Source organism: Pollicipes pollicipes, unplaced genomic scaffold (genome assembly GCF_011947565.3).
Source record: "Pollicipes pollicipes isolate AB1234 unplaced genomic scaffold, Ppol_2.1 Scaffold_4740;HRSCAF=5597_pilon_pilon_pilon, whole genome shotgun sequence".
Lineage (NCBI taxonomy): Eukaryota > Metazoa > Arthropoda > Thecostraca > Pollicipedomorpha > Pollicipedidae > Pollicipes > Pollicipes pollicipes.
In genome coordinates this window covers 7,522,884-7,549,874 of record NW_023596545.1, presented here as the reverse complement: position 1 = coordinate 7,549,874, position 26,991 = coordinate 7,522,884, and the positions used below count along the sequence as shown (strand labels likewise).

The 26,991-nt window shown below is 55.1% G+C and overlaps 1 protein-coding gene across 3 annotated transcripts; it reads left to right on the top strand.

Moving 5' to 3' along the window:
- The first annotated feature begins 6,733 nt into the window (after window positions 1-6,733).
- LOC119099204 (trafficking protein particle complex subunit 13) lies at window positions 6,734-26,124 on the top strand. 3 transcript variants are annotated; one of them, XM_037222312.1, is made up of 9 exons: window positions 6,734-7,016; window positions 17,168-17,330; window positions 17,981-18,202; window positions 18,953-19,070; window positions 20,895-20,915; window positions 22,374-22,470; window positions 23,599-23,825; window positions 24,555-24,655; window positions 25,461-26,124. In XM_037222312.1, exons 1-9 carry the CDS (start codon window positions 6,980-6,982, stop codon window positions 25,714-25,716), a joined length of 1,242 nt encoding a protein of 413 aa, XP_037078207.1. In that variant the 5' UTR covers window positions 6,734-6,979; the 3' UTR covers window positions 25,717-26,124. The 3 variants fall into 3 exon arrangements, with proteins under 3 accessions (XP_037078207.1, XP_037078208.1, XP_037078209.1); XM_037222314.1 differs by lacking the exon at window positions 6,734-7,016 and adding an exon at window positions 15,433-15,978; XM_037222313.1 differs by lacking the exon at window positions 20,895-20,915.
- The last annotated feature ends 867 nt before the right edge of the window (window positions 26,125-26,991 follow it).

The following is a 26,991-nucleotide window of genomic DNA, read 5'->3' as shown; positions in this document are numbered from 1 at the left end:
CGCGTGCTTTGCACCGCGTACCACAGGCTGTTGCAGGGCGGTTGCAGGGCTATGTCGTGCATAGGTTTGCCATAAGTCGGACTTTGGCGGACTTTGTAGAGGGCGCTGACGTCCGTGGTGCCGAGACTTTAATGCGGCGTGGCCGCTAACCGTGTGGCGTGATGCTACGGAGCAGCCGAAACATCGGAAATCCTCACACAGATAATGAGCAAAATATTAGCGGTAGGTGCATAGAATGACGAGCAAGTCGATCATGTAGAATGTAATGGTGAGCATGATGATGTGTCTTGCAAGCCCATGTCGCTAGCCATTAGGGAAAATGCAGTAGCATGAAAAGTGAAACTGTGCACACGTCAAATATAAGAGATAGGACGGCCGAAATATCGGGCTCCTTCCAGTATCGATAATGAGCAAACTGTTAGCGGCAGGTCCATATCACCAACGAGCCAATCACATAGAATGTACGTCGAATATGATGATGCGCTCCATTGAGATGAAACAAATGCTTCGCATTGAAAGAGAGCCATTTATGATGAAATAAGCTCACTTATAGCTAATGGTGTAAATATATGTGGACCAGACTGCTCCAGACAACACAACGTTTTTGTTTAGTAAAGATGCTCATCAATACGGCCTTGTTTGATGGCGTCAACGCATCATGCGAAACATCGATTGAGGGCCAATTGATCACCGTTATATTTGAAAATCGTGCTCACGACCGCCAATTATAAGCGACTTGGCGGCCATTTTTGGGGGGAGGGGCCTCATTGTCGCTTAGCTAATGGAATGGCAGGATCTGAATGACGCTATTATGGCGTCGTAAGTGCCTACATGACGTTGAAATACTTTCCAGAAACACTCTGCGCGTCTTCAACGGCGCCTAGCTCAGGAACTGGAGTGGCTTAGGTCTCAAGAAGGGCAGTTCTGTGGAATGCATCGAATGATCTTCAAGATGGTTATGTCAGTTCGAAACCCAACACAAATGTGGAACGGTCTCTTAAATAGACTTATGCGATAAACCGTTAAAACGAAAACGGCAGATAAATTGAAAGCCTTCTGCGAGAATTCTGAAGAGATGGGTGGCCGAGATATCAGACTGCATACCTACCGATAATGAAAACATTGTTTGGCAAAGATGCATATAAACGATAAGGCCGAATGCATATGATTTAATGAAACCGTTAAAATGCAATCGGCATGGGAAGTGAATACGCCTTCACAAGGGCACACGGGTGCTAGGAAAAGAGATGAGCCCCAACTTTCTTAAGATTTAGCCTTGACCCTCTGAGTGTGGATTGAAAGAAGGGGCCAAAATACCCCCCCCCCCAATAGGAAAACTTCCGCCGCCTCCGCGCCTAAGCGGGAGAAGGCTGAAGGCTGAAGGAGAAGGCTAGCATCCTACGCTGAGCGTTGATCGCACATTTATTTTCACGGGGTTAAGTAGCACAGTGTTACGGGGAACTGTATTAAACAAGGAAAACCTATATTGTGTTACGAGTCACAAATGCCGTCACTGAAGGCTGAGGCCACAGCCAGCCATGAACTGGGTTTACACAGGCGCGCGTGCTGCTCATGAGACTTCGTACATATAAGAGTCTGTGCCCACATCATCGCGACGCTTAAATGGTCGCGACCAGACAAACTATGCCCATAAGTGGAATAAATGCTGTTATTGAAGAGCACCGCCACTCGAATGAAACACACAGAGGTGCACCGTTTGTGCAACTCACATTGTTCCAGTTAAACGAAAAGTATCAAGGCTTTTTCTTTTACATAGTGATTTGCCCACGGGTTGTACTATCCATAATTATACCCGCATGCCACTTTGATACTTAGCATAGCAACACACATAAACGTCTCAAGAACGCGACACACGTGACTCGACACCCACGGTGATTAAGCAGACAGGTAGGGGCCGAGCATTGTCGGCCCCGCGCATTGGTACGGACCGAGCACGGCGGAATCTAGCTAAGCTCGGGCCGAGCATACCACATCTAGCGGGCATCTGGTGCATGTAGAGCAAAAGACAACAGACCTGTCGATCGCCACCCACTTGCAACACCGGCGGCAGCCAGGGGCGCAGCCAGAGCCTTGGCAAGGGGGGACACAGAGTTGACAAAGGGCCACCTGATAGTAATAGGGCCCCTCATAAATCTCCGGATACGGCCCATTTGTTAATGAAGGCATGCTTTTCTTAAATATTATATATATATATATATATATATATATATATATATATATATATATATACTGAGCATACGCGCTGGCATATATTAGCCACAAAAACCTCGACACCAGGCGTTGCAGTCCTTTTAAGCCGCGCGGCGTCGGCCCCGCAGCTAACACTAGGCCGTGGCCAACAGGAGGACGAAAATGAAAGGGCATTTGAAAGAAAAACCTTTGAGCGTTTTTAGGCGCCAAAAAGCACATCCAGAGATATTCCGGGCGTATATTTCACCTGTGTGGTTTTTAGATTAATGACAATGACGAATTGGTCTTTACAGCACCGTGATGGTGCTGGAATCTGGTGATATAATTAGAAGAGTAAAGGCAAAATCTCTATTTTCCGCGTCGCTGTTACTGTTAACACACGCTCGGGTGGGGGAGTCAAATTGACCCATCCCGAAGGTTTTTCCGGAACGTGCTCCGGACGGCGCGGCGTAGCCGCGCCAAATTTTTGCATAGCTGTAAGCAATTGAAAAAGGGTTGTTTGCTGTAATTTTTTAAAGATGTTCGTTGTAAGGTCGCTGACCTATGGCAGGCCAAAGTCAGGTCATGGTTTCAGCAAGACAATTTCTAGGAAACCGTTCAATCTGATGCAACAGCGGAGTGTTTGATGAAGCCATACATCTCTGAGATGCTTTCTTAGACTACACATATATTGAATGAGCAAAGTGTTTGACCTAAGGTCAGATATAAAGGTCATACCAAGGTTAAAACCAACTTGCTTTATCACTCTAGGGCTTGCTGTATGGAATAGCTTCTGGTGCTCATTTCGAATTTGTTGACAGCAGGAACCGCATTATATATCTTCCATTGACTTGTTAGAGGTCAGAAAAGTTAGTGACCCAAGATGACCCAGGTCGACATTGTGTTTTTAGGAGCATACTGCCTAGCATAATCTTTGTCGCTTATTCAAATACAAAATTCAGGACAGTCTTGTACGATTTTGGTGACCATGACCTTCAAAAGGTCAAGCAAAGTCACTGACCTTTAATGAGCTTGTGACCTTTTGCAGTTATAGTGGTTCTGAGACCACTTTGGAGACCAACTTGGAATTTTACCTGGTTTGACCTTATTTGACCTGAAATCCATGACCCAGGAACCTAAAACTATGACCTAAGTGAGTTCATATGCAGTTTAATACACCCTGCGAATTTGGTGTCCCTAGCTCTCTTAGTTCCTGAGATCGCAGAGGGGGCCAAATTGACCCCTGCCCCCACCCGAGCGAAGGGTATCTAACCGGCCACCTGAGCGCGTGTTAATCTGTACAATAGACAGTCTCAAAGCCGTAAAAAATATTTATCCAGGATTACCTTTGAGATGTACAAATTGATTTTCAAAAACATCCAGGAACGTTGTTTTACGATGGACATTGGTCAGGTGCGGGCGTGCACGGCGCCTGCCCCTGACATTACTTGCATTGGCCAGCGCCGTTCAGTTTTATGAAAACTGCAACCCAAGCCATCGCTATCCTTGTTGCCATTGATTACGGGCGTGTCATTGGGGCTTTATAACGCGCTCAGCTGCTGAAGCTATATGGCGTCGCTAGCCTCACCCTGGCGGGAGGGGCGGGCACGGCGGGGATTCGAGCTCCGTGCCTGTGGCTTCCCAGACGCACAGTGCTTAACGCAGACGCGTTAGCCACTGCGCTACCGGCACCCAGCGAGCAGGCCCAAACTTTTTAATGTTATTGTTTCGCTAGTCGATTCTGCAAAGTAATGAACGTTCTCAGCGAAGCATGGGATGGCCTTGTGCGTTTTGAAGCTATTTCCACTCACTCCATACTGCCCTCATGAGAGCCCATATTTTTAAGTGTTGTACAGCAGTGCTGTGCTCTTGAGTATAACACTGCGTAACACATTGTTGTTCCCGGCCAAGGGCTGGAGGGCCATGCTGCCACAATGCGGTCGGTTTCCGGCCGTTAGTCTGGCGATGTGGGGCGGCATCCCTTGGCCGATCCATAGGACCTTAAAGGGATGCATCGCGTCACGTTGGTCTGCTTCCTGACGTGGAAGGCCTTCTGACCTGCGTAGCTGACCCTGGATCGACGCATGAACTGTCATTAAGGCAACATCCCTGCTCGTCGCAGGTGGTCAAATAATTGGCTCGTAGACTCCAGTGGGGCTTCACGGGCCCATGCCTGAACAAGGTTGTAGGGCCCACTGGTCGGGTCTGGGGGCCCTGACTGGCACAGGAGTCGTCTGTTGCCTCAGTGTGAGAAAACACCATAAGTTCTGCTGTCTCCTTCAACTGTCAGATAGTCCCGACCAACGCAAGAGACCCTTTGTCATTCGGGCTCCCGTCCCCGTCCCTGTTGAGCAAATCTTCCACTGATCGATTCGCGGCCCCTTGTTGACACAGAATGCCCTGTTAGGCACTGCGGGCCCCTGAGCGATACTGGATCCCGACCACCGAAAATCGCGGGCCCCGCCCAGTCCCTGCTTGAGAAATGGACCCCAAAGCTCAGTCCAACACGGAGTCAACTGTTCGTTGTTCGCGATCTCTGGCCACAATAGAGGAAGTTCTGTCTTAGGGGTCCCTGTCGGTGCAAGAGATCATCCTACTGACATTTGAGATTACCGCCCTATGGGTGGGTATCCTTAATGGGACATATTGCCATTAAGGATATACTGCCCTTTGGGGACCCTTCAGCTATGCTATTGAACACCTGATCTTTGGTTTCGAGAGGTCATTCGCCTCTTTTTATGATCCCCTCAGCCACCTCTCCGACTCGGGGCCACTTGCCGCCACAGGACCCATGTTAGGCACTGTGACCTCTAACCGACATGAGAGCCCCTCATCGTGTCAGGGAACCCGAGCACTGCAAATAGCGGACCCCGGTCTCGTTTCTGCTTGGGAAATGGGTCTCAAGGGCTCAGACGAACATGGAGCCAACTGTTCGGTGTTCGTGGTCACTGACAGATTTAGAAACCCGCAATGTTTCAAGGGTTCGTGAGACGATGCAAGAGCATCCCTGACTGACATTTCAGGTCCATACCCCTACGGGCCGCAATTCTCTATGTATGTAGCCTACAGCCAGTCCTCGGGCCCTTATGCCCTCCAATCGGGCCCTTGCTTGTCGGTTAAAGTGTGCCATCCGAGCCCCTCTTCGGGCCTCATCGAATGCTTCCTTTGATCGGCCTTGGGGCCTGTGCGAGCACGGTAACCTCCGTTAGGTGTTGTGGGTCCCTGACATATGTAAGGCCCTCGATGAGTGTAAATCGCTTTGTGGGTGATTGGGAAGTGGGTTTTCAGGCCCGTACCGACACGGAGCGACTGTGTGGTACTTGTGGTACCTGAAAGACGTTTGGCCTTTATCGACGCAGGGGGCCCCGATCGGCGCAAAGGGCCATCTGGCCGTTATTTAACGGTCCGTCTTCGTAGGCCGGGACCTCTAAGTACAATTCCGACTAGCCCTTCATGCCCTTAGACCCTCCAGTTGCGCCCTTGATCGTCGGACTCGGTGGGCCCTCTAGGCTTTTCGGGCGTCCTCGAACACTACCTCTGGCCGACTCGGGGCTTCTTGACAACACAGGGCCCCTGTCAGGCGATGTGGGACCCCGAACAATATAAATCACTGGGACCGAAGTATAAACCTTTTTCAACTCAGTGGGCTCCTGATCAGCGCGCAGGGCCCTCTGGTTGGCATTATGGTGTCCGGCTCTGCGGGCCAGACACCTGCATGGGAGCTCCGACCGACCTTTCGGGCTCTCCGGACGCTCAAATTTGGCCCTGAATCATAGGTTCCAAGGGGCCCCTCGTAACCTAAGCGGAGCACGAGCCCCTTGTAACCCCCGCCCCCCACACCCACCCCACCCACTGCCTGCGCTACCGGCGGCAGCACAACCACGGAGTGCATGGTCGCGTAAGATCAAAGTGCCTTGTAATGGCTTGCCGCTTAAGGCTGCCGCGCCCTTCATCATGCTCGTCGCTAACTTGTACCCATTCGCCACGCCGGTCGTTTACATCTGTCACCAACAGCGTCTGTTATCGGACGAGGCGACCCAATGTATGTAGCGCCCTATTGCAAAGTCTCGTGAGCACATCTTCACTTTTCAGGGCATTGCATTTGATGGTAGCCGCTTAGGCTTGCAAGGCGCATCATCACGTTCATCGAAAAATTTGATGTTATCGGCTCGATGGTCACCTTCACTCACTCGATGGCACCTTCTCTTAACGGCTTTTTTCATGCTGCATGAATATTTCTATGAACGGTTGCCTCTCAGCATTACGCCCAGTTTTACCTGCCGTTTGCGGACTTGGGCTGTTGTGCTCTCAATACGGTGTACGGTAGAGAATGTATGAACTTGCAGAGAGCGTAAAGAATACGTTGCTAAGGCATTTGGCCACCAACGTCTACCTGACAAATGTACGCATATTTTTATCACATGAGAAGCCTAATATTAGGATCTCCGAACAGGTGCATATAAGCACTATGTTTGATTGTCTCAAATGCGTCGGTATCGCTCCCAAGTCAGTGACATTTGCAATGCGATTGGGGATACATGTCGGGCAGTCACAGGAGCAATTACACATAGAGAAGTAATAATTAATATTGGTAACCGTAATCGCACTACTAGAAACCTCATTTAAGGTTGGCGCACGGATTGACGCCTCGTGTTCGCGGCAGCGCTCCCCTTTGCTTGATCGTGCCAAGCCGGTGCATTGGAGCGTCGGGGCCGGGGGTTATTGTACGGGATTTTCATGTCATTTAGAGGCTGATATTGAATACCACAAGGGCAAGTTGGAGACGAATATGGATACAAAAGAAGAGCATATCATCGCCCTGAAAGGTAAGTCAACTTTCAACAACAAAAGTGTGAGAGAACAACCCAGATTTTTGTTCAATAGCAGGCTTTATGAAGTTTTTGGTGTCAACATCTTTTTCCCCCTTTAAATTTTAGGGTTCCAGTTGTGCTGGTGGTAGGCCCCAGATGACCAAGTACCCAATGCCATCAGATCAAAAGAGGGTTAAAGACACACAGAACAATGTCCTTTTTCTCTTCTGCCACCTTCCTACCTCTCCCACCCTGTCTTCTCTTCCTTTCTCATAACCTGATTATTGGCCCTAGATGGCTGATATTTGGCCCTTTTGCTTGACAGGACTGCCCATGTAAAATGATGGAAGTTTTGTTCAGTGCCTAATTGGAGGCACAGCTAGATTCTTGTATCCAATCCCCAACGATTGGTGCCAAAAAGGTCCATTTAGAATTACAAAGGCTCAACAGGCCAAAAATAAGTTTACTCAATTATTCACACTAATGAGGTAGTTTTGAGAAGAAAACCTGGTAAGAATCAGGGAATAACTTTAGATAGGTGCAGTAAGATGTCCCTGATCTGATATGAAAGCCTCTTGACCCAGACATGTGGCCAATACTTTTATTGAGGGGTTGGTGTTAAATTTGCTTGGAGGTCCAACAAATCAGACTAAATTCCTGCAAATCTCACTGGCTTCAAGCTTAAATGGCTTGGCTCAGGGAATGGGGGAAGGCCACAGCCCTGTTGTGTCTTCCCATATATGCATTTCTGTTTAGATTTGCATGCCTCTTTTTGAAAAAAGTGGTAGTGATGCCTCTGCATGCTCATTTAAGCTAAGCCATGTTCACTGGGCACTGATAAATATTATGGCATGCACTTTTGGGTAAATATTGACTTTGAATAGACAATGGGACATTTCAGGCATGACTTGCCAGCTAAGCATGATGGTAATAGTGGTCCTTGAAAAAAATGTTTATGAAACTTCATAATATTGTTTTAAAACTGTTGCTCTTTGGCATAGCATGATGGGAAGTAGGGTCTAATGTTGTGGAAGATCAGTTTTAATTTGGTGATTGGGGCTTGCCAATTATTTAGCTTATCCAACAGTTTTGCCATATAGTCACATGTGCCATAATCACTGTTTCAGGTAAAACAAGATTAAGCCCAAAACAACACATTGTATCAACAAGCACAGTAAAAACAAAACATTTCACAACATTTACCATACAAGCACAGTATGAGCTTTATTAATTGTGAGTTTATATCCATCCACTAGGATCCAACATTCATAACAAGTTGAAAACATGAATACATGCATGTGAAAAAGATGATTATTTGTACTGGGCATATCGAATGCAGGATGGCTCCAGTGGTTTGGTGTGCAGTTTTAGGTCAGTTTGGTGTAACTGTTGCACCATCTGTATCAATATAACCTAAATTTTCAGGCCTTGTATGACACAGGGACTGGGAAGGAGGGGCCAGTCTATGGGTCCAGTCTGCCTTGGTGTCATCAAAGATAATGACAGTGGTCCTGCTGCCTCAATAATTGGGCCCCTCAGATCACCAGCTTGCCTTCCCTGGAATATAAATTTTTCCCCCTTATCTTATGAGCTGGCCCTCATTGTCAGGTCCTCATGGTACCCATACTATGCTGTGCATAGTCAGAAGTGAAAAGTGGGTGCACCATGCTGAGTCTTTGCTGACCATTTGGACATTTGAAAATAAGCATATTTCTGGAACTTTGCTTAGATTTTCAAATGATGATTTTGGCATAGCCTCAACAAGCCCCAATAATGTCAATGATTGACACTTTTTAACATGCACTTTGATTAGTTTGCATGGGTGGTCCAAGAAAAGAATACTTGTGCAGGTTTTGGTGTGTGTGCCCTGAAATCTCTACCTGAGTTGTACCCTACCTACTCTGTTTCATGTCATCAGATCAAATTGTGCATGTAGCAGTTGCAGTTGCAGTTGCAGTCATAAGTGTAGTAGTTGAAGAAGTTCACACTCTTTGCAGTGTTTGTGCATGGGTTGAATGGATGAATTTTGACTCAAGCACTGGGCACTGAACATAGTGCCCAAGCCATGCTCCTCCAGATGATCAGGTCAGATTTTACCTTTGGTTTTTTGCTAGGTGGCTGCATATGTTTGTACATGCTGATCATCATGCTGCACATGATGATAACCACAGCATAACTGCCCTGGGCCATGTTGACCCTGTTGAGCCAGCCGCCAGTTGGTGTCCCCAAGTCGGTCTGGCCACACAACACACCCGCTCCGGCACATGTCCGTAAATTTGCTGACGGGTCCAGAATTCTGCACCTTTCTCCTAGACCACAGAGGCAGCAGACATGACGGGCAAATGACGCCTGATAGTGAGATTAAGATGACGTCCACTGCTCTGGGCTTCGGCCGACGAGGTGTGCTCTGAACCACCGCGGGTCCTCCGGTCTCCTGCCGAAGATGCATGCTCTGAACCACCGCGGGTGCTCTGGTCTCCGGCCGAAGAGGCATGCTCTGAACCACCGCTGTCGCTCTGGTCTCCGACCGAAGAGGCATGCTCTGAACCACCGCGGGTGCTCTGGTCTCCGGCCGAAGATGCATGCTCTGAACCACCGCGGGTGCTCTGGTCTCCGGCCGAAGAGGCATGCCCTGAACCACCGTGGGTGCTCTGGTCTCCTGCCGAAGAGGTATGCTCTGAGCCACCGCGGGCTGAGGGGCATCTTGGCTGTATCTCCAAGTCACTTCTACATTAGGATGCAGTGGTACCCTCGGCCGCGTCATTAGAGCCGCCAACTATCGGAGCAAAGCGGACCGGACGTCATGTGGCAGAAGAAGAAGGGCGAGCGCTTGCCCGCCGCGCCGACAGCAGAAGCGCGGTCTAGATGCCGCATCACATCTGGGCGTGATCTTTTCATTTCGTGATTGTCATTGTTCCGCAAGCGGCAATTGGTAAGTGTACTGGTGCTCCACTTCTGTAGGCTCATCTGGCACGGACTGAAGTACGAGGAGTTCACCATCACGAACGTCATCGGCTGGCCTTCGGCTCGGATGTTCTGCCAAGGCCGCGTGGCCCATTGACAAAGCACCTGTCTGACTTGCTACCTATGACGTTATAAACACTCACACTTTACACAAGCGACTGTATTCTAAGCCGTAAGAACTGCTGTGACGGACTCACGTATGACGTCATAGGTTGCAGCTTGCGGACGGCGTCTGGTGATGGGGAGCGCGGCCCAGGCGCTTGTAACGTAACCTTTATGCTCTGCCGGGGGCTAGGCCGCAGCGGTCGAGGCTGCTGTCGCTGGTTACCACGGCGCCTGGAGGCTGCGGCGCGAAAGAGAATCCTAGTGCAGAATCTTTTTGAAGCCGGCAACTTTTGCATGCTGGCGGTCACGGAAAGCGAGCATTGGTGGTCAGTGGGTTACGACCTGCAAGCTTTGCCTTCAGGCGGCTGTGAGATGTTCGCTTTTGATGTTGGAAGTGCGGCAGCAGCTTCACGACCGCTGGCTGTTTGACATGTGTCAGCTGCATGTTAACATATGTCAGTTAACGTATGTCAGTTAACATGTGTCAGCTGCAGAGAGAAGTGAGACCGACGCAGACTATCACCACCTCCATCAAGCGGTACCCGGCCTGGGATAGTGATACTGAACTGCTCCATCTGGAGAGTGTTGTATGCGCTTGCCTCGAAGTAGGAGAGTGATATGGCCCTCCCGCGATCAGTAACGTCCTCTCGCCACGGCTAAATGGTTTGGGGATGTGGATGATTTTGAAGCTGTCTTTCGACGCAGTGCCCATGCACGTACCTACTGTTGCCTGCGAGGAAACTCCTCCCCTCCCCCGCGCGATACTCGCCTTGTCGCAGCCCATGTATGATTGACGTTTGGCGTGTTTGACAGTGCCATTGCGCCGCTGCATTGCTCCCGTGCTTCTGGCAATCACCGGAGGGCAGCGAGGCGAGTCGCGCCTCCCATGGAAAGGCTTCTGCCGCGTAGCGTCTCATTGGGATCGATGCCCTAGTCCAGCACACGGGGTCACGTTGCGTAACAGTTAGTCCCGGAGACACTGAGCCGGGACGCCTGGTGATTGCAATCGGGACCCTGTTACGAAACAGAGTGTGTCCCGCATGACCTGTTGGAAGCGGGATCCGTGTAAATGTCGCGCTGGCCTGTTAGCGGGCCGGAGTCCCCGCACCCGCACTCCGCAGGTCATGCCAATTATGGGGGACAGGCAAAGGAGGTCATACAAGGAGGTCACGCACTATATCTGTGCACAGACGTAAGAACACGAGGGAGGGAGGAGGAGCTCTGTATGACGGTGCATCGAAGGAGAGTTAATAAGCACCTGACTGTGCATAACCGGGGCCCTGATTCGGAAAGCGCAGTTTCTGCCGATCGATCCCGATTCTGACCTGAGTCGATGCGGATGAGATCGTTTGCGTTGATGATATAAGAGGCAAACGTTCTATGGATTTCATGGAAGCCTACATAACACACCCTAGACACAGTCACGCCCGACTGCCCTAGTTGGTCCTTACAGTATATGCCACATTGGGGATTAGTTGTTATTTGAGTATATGCCATAAGTGACATTTCCGTTCGTGTTGGCTTAGATGATTAGGTTGGCCCAACTCGTATTTCAGCTCGCTACAAAAATGTCATGGAATCGGTTCTACCCTGAATAACTGAAAATGTTTTGATTCCTGAGACATTTTTTGTTCCGCTCGCGGAGGATCTCAAGTTCGATGTGTACTGTATCGTTGTTGTTGATTGGAGTTTTAGGGCGCGTCGACTACTGTGGTCATTTTGCGCCCAGACGTGTACTGTAAATTTGCCCCAAAGCAAACATTTCCAAAATGTCATCAAGGTAATGAGACGACCGGGGGTGACGTAGGAGGGGAATGACATGACAGTTACCACCCCCCTTCCGGGGACTGAAATATGTTTTGCCCCCTCATAATTTTGGGGACCACTTTTCCCAAACTGAAGATGAAGTCTCTACATTTATTTCACCAAAAGTAGATTCAAGGAGGCTCTTCATAGCTGACTGAGTGGCAATAACTGGGGCTCAGAAGACCATAGCTGACTGACGGGCAACAACTCGGGCCCAGAAAACCATTTTCTGCACGAAGAGGCCCATTTGGTGGATCAGGAGATTCTGTTTCGTTATTTCGTGTTGACAAAGACTGCTGGCTGGAGAGGCCCCGCTATGAACTAGGAGTCCCTTGTTTTGGAATAGGAAGCACCCTTGACATATCAGGAGGCCCCTTTTCTAAATCAGTGGGTGCTTCTCAATTGTCAAACGCCTTTCCGGGCCTGCATGTCCTGTTGTGAGATATTGAAAAACCCGTTGCCGGATTTGGAGGCCCATTTTGTGAAAAGGAAGGATCTTGTTTTGTATTTGGAGACTCCTGTGCGCTGGAAGACCCTTTAATGGAGCTGGAGCCCCTCTTAAGGTAAGGAGTCCCTTTGCTGCGTCTGGGATCCCCAGTATTGATTAGAAGACTCTTGTTCGTGATTTTGTTGCTGTCGACATTTATTCACATGAACATTGCTAACTGTAATGACAAATCTAAGAGGCTCGTGTTGCTCCCTGGAAACGACGCTGCTCAGGGGGCCTCCCTTTGAGCAACCCTTTTTTGCTCAGGAGGCCCTTGGAAAAGTCTGCCCCCCCAACTTAAAATCCGTGGCGCCTCCCCGGTGTTGGCATTGTCGCTACGACGATTGCTTGTATGGAGGAAGTCAGGCGCGTATCTGTTGGGAGACGGAAGGGGAACTGATGTTGTGGGCCTAACCCGATGCTTGTAGTGGCCAGCTCTTCAAAGTAACAACATGGTCTCTGCCTCTACGGGGGCAATACATTACGGTACGCTCGAGGGGGCTGCGGTCCCCCCCCCCCCCCACCGTTCCCCAGCGACGGGGAATGATTTCCGTGACTTGTGCCTGCTGTGATCCCTGAACAACACCGCCTTGATTATGTACGTGCTGGGTGTTGAATCGCGCCCGGTCCGATCCGGGCCCGGTGCTCATTTGTTTGCCTTCCCTTGATGTTCCTTTTTGGACGTTCCTCCGAGCACTTGCAACTCAGGCCTTCTTGCCCGTTACCCGTGTTCTTGTACGTTGTTCGCTTGCCGCCTCTACCGCTCTACCGCCTTACCGGCCCCGTCGCTTTAATTTACCACCAATGATCACCATGGTCACTTTTGATCATCGGCCTTAAGGATCTAACCTGAAACTGACGCGGCTGGATGGGGGAATATCAACCCCACGCGATCCCAGGACTCATGTAACATGTACATGACATGGGCGGAGCCCATGAACGTACTTGAACAAAAATTTGTTGACTACTTGCGGCTGTCTGGCCGAGCCTTTATCCACATGACTAAGTTAGCTATAACTATTGATACGAGAGCCATTGGTGCACCCTGAAGTGCTGGGGGTCTGTGGCTCCAGCCTCCTGAGACAGATCACACAGGCCCCTTCACGTGAAACGCTAGGAGTTTACTCTGCGCGCCTCGACTAAAAAAAGATCTTCCGGAACCAGGACGGCATCCAAGCTTTCTCGAACTCAGTACCCATGAATTCATATAAAGCAAAGATGTGATTAGTTGCTAGAAATGAGAACGCTTCTGGAGCTGGCGGCCGCGAGACATATAGCTACGTCCCTGACAAGACCCTGGGTGTGGTCTTGCCGAAGGAGGCTTGAAATCAGGGCAAGGTGTGTCCCCGCCATCGTATGCTCTGGTGACTGACCGATTTTAGACCATGTGACTCACTTTCTGGAGCGCGAGGAGGCGAGGGAAAATCACTTCACCGTCGGGAAGTTTTGGCAGCTTTTGCGTTGTTGGCAATATGTGCATAATTTTAGGTGCCGTTCGGTGATGCGGGATATAGCCCGTATACCCTGGCTGTGTGATCAAACAACACGGAATACCAGTAGAATTGATTTAATACTTGCCGTTGCCATGGCAACCACTGGCGTCCCAACAACTGGCAGGTGCTGTTATCTGTTTTTGACGGGGGACGCGGTACTCGATGTGTTTGCGGGGGAGGCTCTTCAGCTTGCAGTATTGGCGCCGCTGTCCGTTATCACAATCAAGTCTGCTGTTATTGCTTGTAGCGGCGGTCGGAAAGTGTGTTATTGACTGTCATTAAGACACGGATGACGACGTCGGAGCTAACGTTCAGCTCGCTGCGCTGCGACACGCTGGCGCGCGAGACGGCCGAGAAGCGGCTGCAGCAGCGGCGGCGCTGCCTGCTCGTGCTCGTGCACCAGTACCTGCGCTGCGAGGGGTACGCGGGGGCGGCCGAAGCCCTGCTGGCGGAGGCGCCGCCTGGCCTTGGCCAGCACCAGCTCTGCGACAACGTCGACCTGGACGTGGTGCTGCAAGACTACGAGGCTTACTATCAGCTGCGCTACCAGCGTGTGCCCCGGCTCACGCGCCGCGCGGCCGACGGCGGCGGCGAGCCGCAGGCGGCCGAGCCGCGTCGGCAGCGACCGCGGGGCCGGCCGCGCGCGCCGGCCGACCCCGGCCGCGGCGGCGACCCGGGCGCCCCGCCGCCACCGCCCGAGCTGCTGCTGCGCGGCCGAGAGCTGGTGCGCGCCGCCGGGCACGAGGAGGAGGCAGAGCCGGAGCGGCCGGCGCGCCGGCGCACGCTGCAGCTGCCGCCGCCGGCCGGGCCCGAGCTGCAGGCCATGGCGGAGCTGGTCTCGCGCGACCTCTACCTCGACGAGCCGGGCGTGCGCTGGGCGGACATCATCGGTCTCGAGTCGGCCAAGCGCGTGGTGCGCGAGGCGGTGGTGTACCCGCTGCGGTACCCGCGCCTTTTCGCCGGCACGCTGGTCACGCCGTGGCGCGCGCTGCTGCTCTTCGGCCCGCCGGGCAACGGCAAGACACTGCTCGCCAAGGCCGTGGCCACCGAGTGCAGGACGACTTTCTTCAACGTGTCGGCCGCCACGCTGGTCAGCAAATGGCACGGCGACTCGGAGAAGCTGGTGCGTGTGCTGTTCGAGCTAGCGCGCGCGCACGCGCCGGCCACCGTCTTCCTGGACGAGCTGGACGCGCTGATGGGCCAGCGCGGCGGCCTGGAGCACGAAGCCTCGCGGCGCCTCAAGACCGAACTGCTGGTGCAACTGGACGGGCTGGCGCGCGGCCCGCAGCCCGTGTTCGTGCTCGCCGCCTCCAACCTGCCCTGGGAGTTGGACCAGGCGCTGCTGCGGCGGCTGGAGAAGCGCGTGCTGGTCGGCCTGCCGTCGCCGGCCGAGCGCGCCGCCGTGTTCCAGCACTACCTGGCCGAATGGCCCCTGAGCCCGGCGCTGCTGCTGGAGCCGCTGGCCGAGCTCACGGACGGCTACTCGGCGGCCGACATTCAGCTGGTGTGCCGCGAGGCGGCCATGAGCTCGCTGCGTGCCGTGCTGCGCCGCCTGGAGGGCGAGGATGGCGACGGTGGCACCGCGGCCGACCAGGTGCGGCCGGCGCCACTGACGGAGGAGGACCTGCGCACGGCCATCGCTCGCTGCCGGCCCACCGGCGCCCGTCACTGGGACCAGTACGTCCGATGGATGGACACGTATGGCGCCGAGTGAGGGACCACGGGAGGGATCACCGGCGCCCGCCATTGGGACCAGTACGTCCGATGGATGGACACGTACGGCGCCGAGTGAAGGACCGCAGGAGGGATCACTGGCGCCCGTCACTGGGACCAGTACGTCCGATGGATGGACACGTATGGCGCCGAGTGAGGGACCGCAGGAGGGATCACTGGCGCCCGCCACTGGGACCAGTACGTCCGGTGGATGGACACGTATGGCGCCGAGTGAGGGACCGCAGGAGGGATCACTGGCGCCCGCCACTGGGACCGTACGTCCGATAGATGGACACGTACGGCGCCGAGTGAGGGGCCACAGGAGGGATCACTGGCGCCCGCCACTGGGACCGTACGTCCGATAGATGGACACGTACGGCGTCGAGCAAGCGGACGCGAACGATGGCAGGTGAGGGCCCATGGGTACCCGTCACTGTGGTCGGTATGGCCTCCGAATGGGTCTTCGACCGCTCCCCAGTGCAACTGTCGTGACATGGTGGCGACAAGGTGTCGATTAGTACCGAGGTACACATCACATCGGCGTGGAACGAGAAGAGCCGATCTGTCCATGGCCACAGGTGCGTGACTGGTTGGCATATGCGGTGCTGATAATCGTCAGTCGTTTTGTTTCAAAGTGGACCGCTTTGCGCGTGGACTCCGCTTGCACACTGACATCGATCATCTACCGACGAAAATAGGTGAAACCCGCAGTACAGGGAGGTCTGGTCGGCTGTGTGCGGGGCCAGAGCATTCCAAATATTGGACTGGGAGTTTGCTGATGGAACAGGCTTGGAACTCCCGTTTGGGACACGGCTTATCATGACGTCATCGGTGCAAATCAGCGCTCATTCGGCTGTGGAACGGTTCGGAAAGATCGGCCTTGATGGACCATCTACTGGTGTTGCTGATAAACAGTTGGGCCGGCGAATGGCGCGCTGCGTGTGGTGCCTTGCCGGAAGCATTGTGGGTGGAATACACGAATGCCCAAACAATGTGCTTTTGTGTTGGGCGAACCATCGAGACCCAATGAAGTACAGCATACTTACCGTCGAGGGTGATTCGGTTGTAGACCATAACTGTTTGGTGTTGTCCGTATCATGTGCATTTAACTCTAGTACTTTCACCGGCTGATTTCTTTTTGCGTGCAACTAAAGGGAACATTTCACCCTTGAAGGTTATTACAGGACATATAATTAGCTCAAATATGAGGTGCTTAAACCGTGCTCAATGGATGTGGTTATGCTATTTGTTTTTGCTAAGAGTTCTGAAATCATAATTATGCTGAAGAAAAGGTGCAGGTTCGCTGCGGCATGCACAGTATGACGTCATATCTAACCAATCACGACCGGCACCAGCGGGCAGCGGCCAGGTCGTTGGCCGTCGGTGTTGCTGTTCGTCTCCACGTGACACTGTCCTGGCTGGAGATGTGCGGATAGGATAATGGCATCGAAGTACAGCAGCTTGAGCGCTTTGAACCTGAACAATGTGCAGTTGTAAATATCTGTGTGGACAACAGTCGAGGTGTTTAGTTCAGAACCCGTGTCTGCCTGCTGCCGTGGCGGCGCCGTGTTCTCATGGCTCGCTCGCTGCCGTTGCAGTGATGCGGCTGACGCGGCCGACGCTGTACAGTAACCCGGTAGTGTCCTGCGACCCGCGCGACCTGCCCGGCGCGACGCTGACCTCGGCGCCGGACGTGACCAGACTGCCCGACCTGCCCGACCTCCAGCTGGGCGAGATGCTGCTGCTGCCCCAAAGCTTCGGGTGAGGCGGGCAGCCGGCGCGGAGCAGTGCCGTGGGCCGCGTCTAGAGCTCGGGTGAAGCGGGCAGCGCGTGCGGGGCAGCCGACGCCACGCGGGAATGTGAGACGCGCCGGTGTGATTGAATCATTACTACGGGGGCTGTGCCAGGGAGAGGACACTTCATGGCGGGCGTAATTTGGGTTGCGTTGTTTGTTGTGAGCCCATTTGGGGTGTGCGGCATGGCCTTGAGTGGTGAAGGATGGGGTCCAGACGAGGGTCGGGGGTGTGATATTGGCAGTTTTTTTTTGACGCCTTGACTGTTTTGTGGTGGAGTCATAGGTGTGACGCGAAGCCGAGCTTTGAAGCTAGTCGTTAGGTATGTGGTATGAGAATATACTTCAATCGAAATGTTTGATCTTAAATTGCCTTCCGGCACTGCTTTCCACGGCCATCGTGGCGTTGTTTTATCGCCGACTCTCTGCATCGCTGCCGACTATTTACCGTAATTCATTTTGCTTCCGCCAGTGGACAAGACCGTGGTTTTGCGTATCGGGTCACACTCGCTAACCCTCGCTCTCTCATCTCCCTCCCCCAAGAGCATCTACCTGGGCGAGACGTTCTCGTGCTACCTGTCGGTGCCCTAACCCTCGCTCTCTCATCTCCCCTCCCCAGGAGCATCTACCTGGGCGAGACGTTCTCGTGCTACCTGTCGGTGCACAACCACAGCTCGGAGCCGGCGTCGGACGTGACGGTGCGGGCCGAGCTGCAGACGGGCTCGCAGCGGCTGACGCTGACGCCCGGCCCGGGCGGCGTCGAGCGGCCCGTCACGCTGCCGCCGGCCGCCAGCCGCGACCACGTCATCCACCACGAGGTCAAGGACACCGGCGCGCACATGTGAGAGTCGCCGGCGGAACCGCAGCGGGGGGGGGGAAGGGGGGGCGGATAGCTGCAGAGGGTGGGGATGGGAGGAATGCCGGCCACTGGCCCGCCGTATAGGGTCTGCTCAGGACATCGGAGGGTGGGGACGGGAGGGAGGCTGGCCACTGGCCCGCCGTACGGGGCATGTTCAGGACACCGGAGAGTAGGAATGGGAGGGAGGCTGGCCACTGGCCCGCCGTACAGGGCATGCTCAGGACACCAGAGAGTAGGAATGGGAGGGAGGCTGGCCACTGGCCCGCCGTACAGGGCATGCTCAGGACACCGGAGAGTAGGAATGGGAGGCAGGCTGGCCACTGGCCCGCCGTACAGGGCATGCTCAGGACACCAGAGAGTAGGAATGGGAGGGAGGCTGGCCATTGGCCCGCCGTACAGGGCATGCTCAGGACACCGGAGAGTAGGAATGGGAGGGAGGCTGGCCACTGGCCCGCCGTACAGGGCATGCTCAGGATGCCGGAGGGTGGGGATGGGAGAAATGCTGACCGCGGACCCGCCGTACAGGGCGTGCTCAGGCCAGCAGCTCACGTGGATGGGGGCGCGCGAGGGTCCCCGGGGGCACACCTGTGTGAAGCGACGCCGGCGCGGCAGACCGCACGTCGGGCAGCAGTGACATGTTGACATATGAATGGTGAATGTTTGCTTCCGGCTGAGGTTTTCCTGCGTGTACCGCCGAGCGTGGCTTGCTCTGCACTGTTCTGCGCTTCCCAGTCTGGTGTGCGCCATTAACTACATCAGCGAGGCGGGCGTCAGCAAGTTCTTCCGCAAGTTCTTCAAGTTTGAGGTCCTGAAGCCGCTGGACGTCAAGACCAAGTTCTACAACGCGGAGGTGAGCTGGCGCCGTTGCTTGCCGCTCAAGGACCTCAATAAGCCCATGCAACGTGAGCCGTCACCAGCGCAGCCATTGCTCTGTTGAGCCCCGCATGAAAACCTGTACAGAACCGCCAGACGGTTGTCCGCCTGCGCTCGACTCTGTACATAGCCCACAGGGTCCCGACGCGCTGTGTTTCGCCTGGCGCTGGGCACTGCGCAGCAGCACGCCTCCGAGCCGTACCCTGCTTGGTAACCCATGCAACTGCGCTGCTCCATGGCGCACCCCCTCTGGCCATGTGCAGCGGTTCAGCTCCCCGGCGCACCTCCTCGGGGCATGTGCAGCGGTTCAACTCCGTGGCGCACCTCCTCGGGCCATGTGCAGCGGTTCAGCTCCATGGCGCACTCCCTCGGGCCATGTGCAGCGGTTCAGCTCCGCGGCGCACCCCCTCGGGCCATGTGCAGCGGTTCAGCTCCGTGGCGTACCTCCTCGGGCCTTGCGCAGCGGTTCAGCTCCGTGGCGCGCCCCATCGGAGCATGCGCAGTAGCACCGTTATGTGGCGCTTCCCTTGGCTGAGCGCCGCTCGTGCGTTGTGGGCAGTACGCATCGCTGGGTCAGGACATGCATGACGGACTTCCACTTCTCTCTCTCCGTCGCCGTACCCGTCCGCTGTCCCCCCCCCCCTCAAAACATTTCTGAAACCTACTGACTGATGCACGCTCATTTATGAGAAGAGCGTCGGGGGGGGGGGGGGATGTTGCCGGGTTCGGAGCTTGAGCGGGTGTTTTTGTTTTGCTGGGGCCGCGTATGCTGCGACACTTTGCTCTGACTTGATTCGGTGTGAGGTGAATGAGATGCACATTTTCGACAATGACAGCAGCTCTGCTGCGCTGAACGGTGCGCCAGAACGGTGTCACTGTTTCGGCGTCTTGAGGCTGGATCATCCGTGATATCGTGACATCCGTGCGAGTTCTAGCTCAGGGCTACCATCCGGTAAATTTTATACCAATGATTTTCAGTTTTTATCATCAGAGATAGAGGCGCGGTGTAAACGCCTTAAATGTTGAAGAAAAAACATAAACATGGCCTTACGCGCGAAAACTTACGCTGTTGGAGACATGGGGGCCTCGAGCCACTCCTGACATTGGCAAAATGTACCCAGCGTATATCACATATATGTGAAAAGGAACAAATAGAATTCCTGTACGTCCTCCCCGTCCCACTCCTAATCTTGGACAAACTCACCAAATACTGAGCATTGTCCAACATTCTCGATGTGTCTCAGCTTCGCTACCTTAAAATGACGTGGACGCTGCCTTTTGATGCATTACACCGAGTCGTTGGCCGCCCGCTCTTATGAAGCGCGTCCGATCTCTGAGAGCTCCAGATGCGGTGCCCCACTGCTCCCCGGATCTGCAATAATCCTCGTCCTGTGCTGTTGCAACGCATCCCCCAGTGGAATGCCGCGCATGCGTGACGTGCCCTTCCTCTCCCCTGCCCCCCCCCCCCCCCCTCCGGCCCGCGGACGTGGCTGAGACGTGACTGACTGGTGCGGAGATGTCGACCTGGGACGGCCCCTCGTGTCAGACGGCGGAGCGTGACCGCAAGGCTCTGGGAGTATGAACCTGCCGTGACGTGACGCGACGGACGCGACGTGACGTGACGTGACCAGGTGGCAGGTCCACCCAGGACGTGCCCTGACGTGACCTGACCGGGGTGAGAGCATGCCTCGCGATTTGACCCGACTGCGATCAGACGTCGGTGTCGCTGAACCGGCCGACCCGGTCGGGGATGCGGGCGCCGCGCCTCGGCCTGCTTCACTAACGGCCGTCCGTGTTCCAGTACGATGAGTACGCGGCGCTTGTAAGTTGTCGTGTGTGAGGCTGCCGAGCCGAGCCGGCCGGTCCGCGTGGCTGCTCTAGACTCTGTCGTTTCGGTCGCTGCATGCTCCCGCCGCGCTACGCCTGCTCAGTTCTGAGAGAGTCCCCGACCTTCTGTTGCACGCGCGTGCCTCGGGTGGCGTTGGGCGGCGCCTCAGCGCGCGGGCTCTCGACAGGAACCGATTGTGAGTTGGGGCTGGTGTCGAGGGGCGGGCTGGCACATGTCGGTTATGTTTCTGGTGGATGGTTTGACGTTGCCGTGGGGTGTGGATGACTGTTTCGGTGTTTGCAGTGTTTGCAAGCTAAGACGCAGTCTATAGCAGTTGTAGATATTCTCATCTGATGCATTTTAAACATAGTGGAGTAATGTTTTATTAAATGTCGAATTCATGCCGACTTCCCCCTCCGCTCCCTCATAATTTTGAAAACAAATTACACGCCGGCCATGAAACAAGGTTAGCACGCCAACTCCTATAGTTTACGCCTATAGTAGAGGATTGTCCAAGGATGCATTCGCAGCTGGTTGTACATTATAGTCGGCAGGGGGAATATTACGACAAACTGGCGATCTCCCATTAGATGAATAACCAAGTTTCATTTGACCTCTCTCATTCCTTTACAGAGCACATGGAGGTGTAACGCCGTTCCATATATGCCATATTATGCACCTGGCTTGTGTTCCGAGTAGTTTTGCTAACTTCTGCTCCTGCTTATTTGCTTTTTGGCTTTTGTAGCATATTTCAGGCTTTGCGGGGATCCTGGGATATTCAACGCTATGCGCTTGAAACGCAGATGTTTTGGTCATGTTTGCGATTGTAACATGAATTTGTAATGAATAGAATCGTTGCACAGAATTGACCTGAAATATTAACAACGTTTTTATGTAAGCGTTGCAGGTATATATATATATATATATATATATATATATATATATATATATATATATATATATATATATATATATCAATTTCCATGTTCTCTTGTCCTTCGGGTTGTGCTGTCTGTGTTTCTGGTTTGCCATGCCGGCTAGTCGCCTTCCGTCACAGGCGAACAGCGTCTACGACCTGAGTGTTTTCCTTCCGCCACAGCCAGGCAGTGACTATATTGTCATTGTTCTTCTTGTAAACCCTTCAGCCAGCATCCAAACCTCCCCGATGAACTCCGCTATGTTGTAACTCCGTGGTGGGTTATCTCACCGTGCCGTTCTGAACCGCATCTACTGCCGTATATTCCCTTGTACTCTGTGACCTTTGAATGTTACCTGGTTCTCTGTATTCACCTGTACCCGTCGGACGTTCCCGCGATACCCTAAGTTATCCACGGCCCTTCGAGTTCCCTGCGATCCGCTGCACCGGTGCACCGCCGTACCATCGGGTGGCCCCGGACGCCGCGCGTGCCTCTCGGCGCCGCTGAACCCGTCGGTGGCGCGACTCTGTTCCAGTCAGACGAGGTGTACCTGGAGGCGCAGATCCAGAACGTGACGCCCGCCGCCATGTGCATGGAGGGCGTCTCGCTGGAGCCGTCGCCCCTCTTCGACGGTGGGTCCCTGTCACTGTGATGGGAGATGGCTACCACCGACGGCGCGTCCGGAAACCCGGGCATCGTCAGCACCAACGACAACGACATGGCCGCCAGCGAGGCCTGCTGTTGCCGGCCCTACTGTCGGCCTGCTATGTAATGGATCTTCCGGAGAGGGATGAGGATGCCTTATTCGGCATGTGATTGTTTGCGCTGTTGGAAACGGCAGCACAGCACCACTTTTTCCCCAGAGTTTCTGTTTTTACGGATTACGTGTGTGCCTCTATGGCCATCTCTTGCGGAGCAGTGAGCGGGCTCGGCTCGACGCCTGATTCCCCCGTCCGTTGGTTACGTTCAGCAGCTGCTGACTGTCCAGTGGTCGTGTTCGTCCGTCAGCTGCTGGCCCTCTGCGATGCTGGTGTCCGGTACCTGCTGACCCTGAGACACTCGTGTCCGGTACCTGCTGGCCCAGACCGACACCTGTGTCCGGTACCTGCTGACCCAGACCGACACCCGTATCCGGTGCCTGCTGATCCTGACCGACACTCGTGTCCGGTACCTGCTGACCCTGGCCGGCATCCGTATCCGATACCTGCTGACTCTGACCGACACCCGTATCCGGTACCTGCTGACCCTGACCGGTACTCGTGTCCGGTACCTGCTGACCCTGACCGACACCCGTGTCCCTGCTGACCGTGACCGACACTGGTGTCCGGTACCTGCTGATCCTGACCGACACTCGTGCCCGATACCTGCTGACCCTGACCGACACCCGTATCCGGTACCTGCTGACCCTGACCGGTACTCGTGTCCGGTACCTGCTGACCCTGACCGACACTCGTGTCCGGTACCTGCTGACTGTGACCGACTCTCGTGGCTGGTACCTGGTGACCCTGACCAGCGCTCCTGTCCGGTACCTGCTGACCCTGACCGACAACCGTGTCCAGCACCTGCTGACCGTGACCGACTCTCGTGTCCGGTACCTGCTGACCCCGACCGGCAACCGTGTCCAGCACCTGCTGACCGTGACCGACTCTCGTGTCCGGTACCTGGTGACCCTGACGGACACCCGTGTCCGGTACCTGCTGATCCTGACCGACTCTCGTGTCCGGTACCTGGTGACCCTGACGGACGCCCGTGTCCGGCAGCTACCGACCTGAACGGCGTGTCCGGCGGTGAGTCGTCGTTCGGCGCCAGCGGCTGGCTGGGACCGCAGGACAGCCGTCAGTACCTGTTCTGCCTGGCGCCGCGGCCGGAGCTGCGCGCCGCCAGCAAGCAGCTCAAGGGCGTCACGAACATCGGCAAGCTGGACATCACATGGCGCACCAACCTGGGCGAGCGCGGCCGCCTGCAGACCAGCCAGCTGCAGAGGATGGTGGGTGACGTAACTGTACTGAGGAAGCTGTGGAGGCTGGTGGGTGCCGACGCAGTTGGAATGTTATAAAATAACTTAATCCGAATCTGCTGAGCGTGATCTCTGGCCCCATCATCCTATCGCGAAATTACAGGTCAACGGCAGAGTTCGGTACGAAAAGGTTAACGCACTGCAATGCTGGGCTCAGCCCGTTCTGTCCTTTGACGTCACGTGGCCTTTAACGCGGTTGCTGCCACTGGCTGCAGGCCATATCTGTCAAGGACAAATAGCGAGCGCGAAAAAGTAGTGGAAAAATGGCGAAAAAGCGATTCCAATCCAGCTCACCGCGATTGGGTAGATTGGAAGGCAGGCGCTCTCACCAACTGCTCCATTGGGACAGACGCGGGGGTGCGCAGGGTGACGGGGAGAGGCCTATTTCGGAGTTAGTTTCCGGAGATTATGGGTGCGGATGGGTTTGTTTAGGCAAGACACGTGGTCAGAAAGGCGGTGTTTTGAAATCAAGTCGTTCAAGTCGCACGACTGCCGTTTAACGGCCAGGTGGGCGACGTCGTTGGCCTCGTGTTTACGGCTGTAGGTGAGCAGGCTGCCAAACAGCCGTGTGCTCGCACCTGTGGCTGTCCGAGGTCTCGCCCACCGTCCTGACGTGGCGTGACCTGAGGTGACCTGACCTGAGGTGACCTGAACCGACGTGACCTGAGGTGACCTGACCATGTGGCTGGGTCGTCTCAGACGCCCGGTTACGGGGACCTGCGGCTGACCATCGAGGACATGCCCAGCGTGGTGGAGCTGGAGGAGACTTTCCACTTCACGTGCCGTGTGCAGAACGCCAGGTGAGTGGCACGGGCCAGCCGATGGGCCTGGGGCACCTTCTGGAGGCCAGGGCGGACAGACGTGAGCTCGCGCGAGGCGTCGTTAGAGTCGGTGTCGTTCTCGGTCGGAGTGTGTGCCGGCCAGTGGAGGAGTTCGCAGGGAGCTGTGCTTGTCACTATTAGCCTTTGGGCTGGATGTTCGGGGGTGTCCGCCATTGTGTCTGCTGATGACGTGCCCGCACTATCTGTTTCTGCGTCATTGACCATGTGCTGGCCGCCAACTCAGCTCCCTGCCACGATGTTGTCGTCCTGTCTGACGCTAGCCGCACCTTCTCTGTTGCTGACGTCCTCCGTCTCCACGCGAGGGGCATCTCCGCGCACTCCGCCGTCTGTGTCAGCATCTGACGCCCTTCACGTTCGCGCCATTGTTCCCCTGCCGTGCGCACCAGTGTCCCCCTCCAGTACGCCTCAGTGTCTGACGCTCCCCGCCAATGTGTGTCAGTGTCTGACGCCCCCTCCAGTACATGTCGGTGCCTGGCTACCCCTCTAATGCGTATCGTTGTCTGACGCCCCGTCCAGTTCATGTCAGTGTCTGTGCCCCTCCAGTGCGTGTCAGGGTCTGCGTTCCTTCCACTGCGTGTCAGTGTCTGACGCCCCCTCCAGTGCGCGCCAGTGTCTGATGCCCCCTCCAATGCGTGTCAGAGTCTGACGCCCCCCCCCCCCCCCCCCAGTGCGTGTCATTATCCGACGATCCCTCCAGTGCGTGTCGGTGTCTACGCACCTCCAGTGCGTGTCAGTGTCTGACGCCCCATCTCGTGTGCGTCAGTGACCGCAGCCTGGCGCTGTCGCTGCGTCTGGAGCCGCCGGCCGGCGAGCCGGGCCTGGTGTGGCGCGGCGTCAGCGGGCGCCAGCTGGGTCAGCTGGCGCCCGGCGCCACGGCGCCAGTGACGCTGCAGATGGTGGCGCGCCGCCTCGGGCTGCAGACCATCTCGGGCGTTCGCCTGCTGGACGCGGGCCTCAACCGGCCCTATGACTACGACAACCTGGCGCAGGTGTTTGTGCGCCGGCTGTGCCCCGTCTGAGGCGGCGGGTCGAGGCTGAGCCTCTCGGCGTCTGTACCCGCTGCCGTGTCGGTGGCTTGCGTGAGAGAGGGTGGAGCCGGGCAGACGTTAAGCAGCGCGAGGTTGCGCCGGACGTGTGGTCTAAGGTGTACAGTGGAGGACGCGGGTGAACGCCCCTCGCCGTGGGGTCTGAGGCGTTGCGCCGTGGTGATGGCGCCTGGCATCTGTGAATTGAGTTATGCTTGTTACTGACGGTAACAGTTTTGTTAAGTTTTATTATCATTTATCATTGCCGCAGATGAGTTAGTTGTGGACGGACCCGCCGGGTAGACGTGCCCGACCGAGAGAGCGGCGCTGGGTTTTATTGGATGCCGTTTATATAGATGCGCCATCCGGGAGTGTCAGTGACGCGTCCGTGCCGTCTCATGGTTTTACTCCGGCTTATACATTCCTTTGGTGAGTTATTCGGTCTTTATCAGATGCTGGAACCTTATCACACGTATGGGACTCGAGATCCTACTGCGCTGATCAGGGAGCTTGGAATAACGGCGCTAACAAAGCTCTTTCGCCTCACAGTCCAATTTGCGTACCAAGCCCAGCATGCTGACACTACGGATGTCATTACTGGTCGAAATGTCACTAAGATCTCCATGTCTGCTCATTTGTCAGTCAGTCCATTCTCCTGATCGCTCCGACCGCTTAGCCCGCCCCAAAGATTCATGCCAGTTGTCCTAGGTCCGCACACCAGGCGGGTTGCCTGTGAACCGATACCAATCTTCGAGGCGTTGGTCAGCGCAGACGGATGGGACGAACTTTGACATCCAGTGACAGCGAAAAGACCACCGCGCCAGCCGGTTGTGCGTGTCTGTTCAAGAGCGCTGCTCCGACGTGAGTGCGTACGCCCGACGTGACACCGGGTACACACGCTCGTTTGAGAACCATCTCGCCAGTTGGTGCTGCCCGCGTGCGCTCTCGAAAAACTCGGGAGTGTCCGACCATTCCCGTGGGATCTCGGTGAGCAGTCCATTAATACGCCCCGGAGCTGGCTGTTCTCGCTCGGGTTAGCCACCGTTTGTCGCATGATTGGCGTCCCGCTCCAGCGTTTGCTGAAGCGACAGCGGAGACGGCGAGCCATGGCGCCGTACCGCCCGCAGCGTGCCGTTTCAAACACAACCCGAGAGTTTCTAGATAGCCGCCATTGGGCGTGCACGGGCGCAGCGGGAGCTGACGCACTCAAGTAATCAAATCATTAGGCTGAAGTGTCCCACACTTACACTCTCCCACGATGGCTAACAC

Coding starts and splice junctions, on each gene's coding strand:
- LOC119099204 (XM_037222312.1), top strand. CDS start 6,980: ATGGATACAAAAGAAGAGCATATCATCGCCCTGAAAG. Junction 7,017..17,167: donor GCATATCATCGCCCTGAAAG/GTAAGTCAACTT, acceptor CTGCCGTTGCAG/TGATGCGGCTGACGCGGCCG. Junction 19,071..20,894: donor CCAAGTTCTACAACGCGGAG/GTGAGCTGGCGC, acceptor TCCGTGTTCCAG/TACGATGAGTACGCGGCGCT.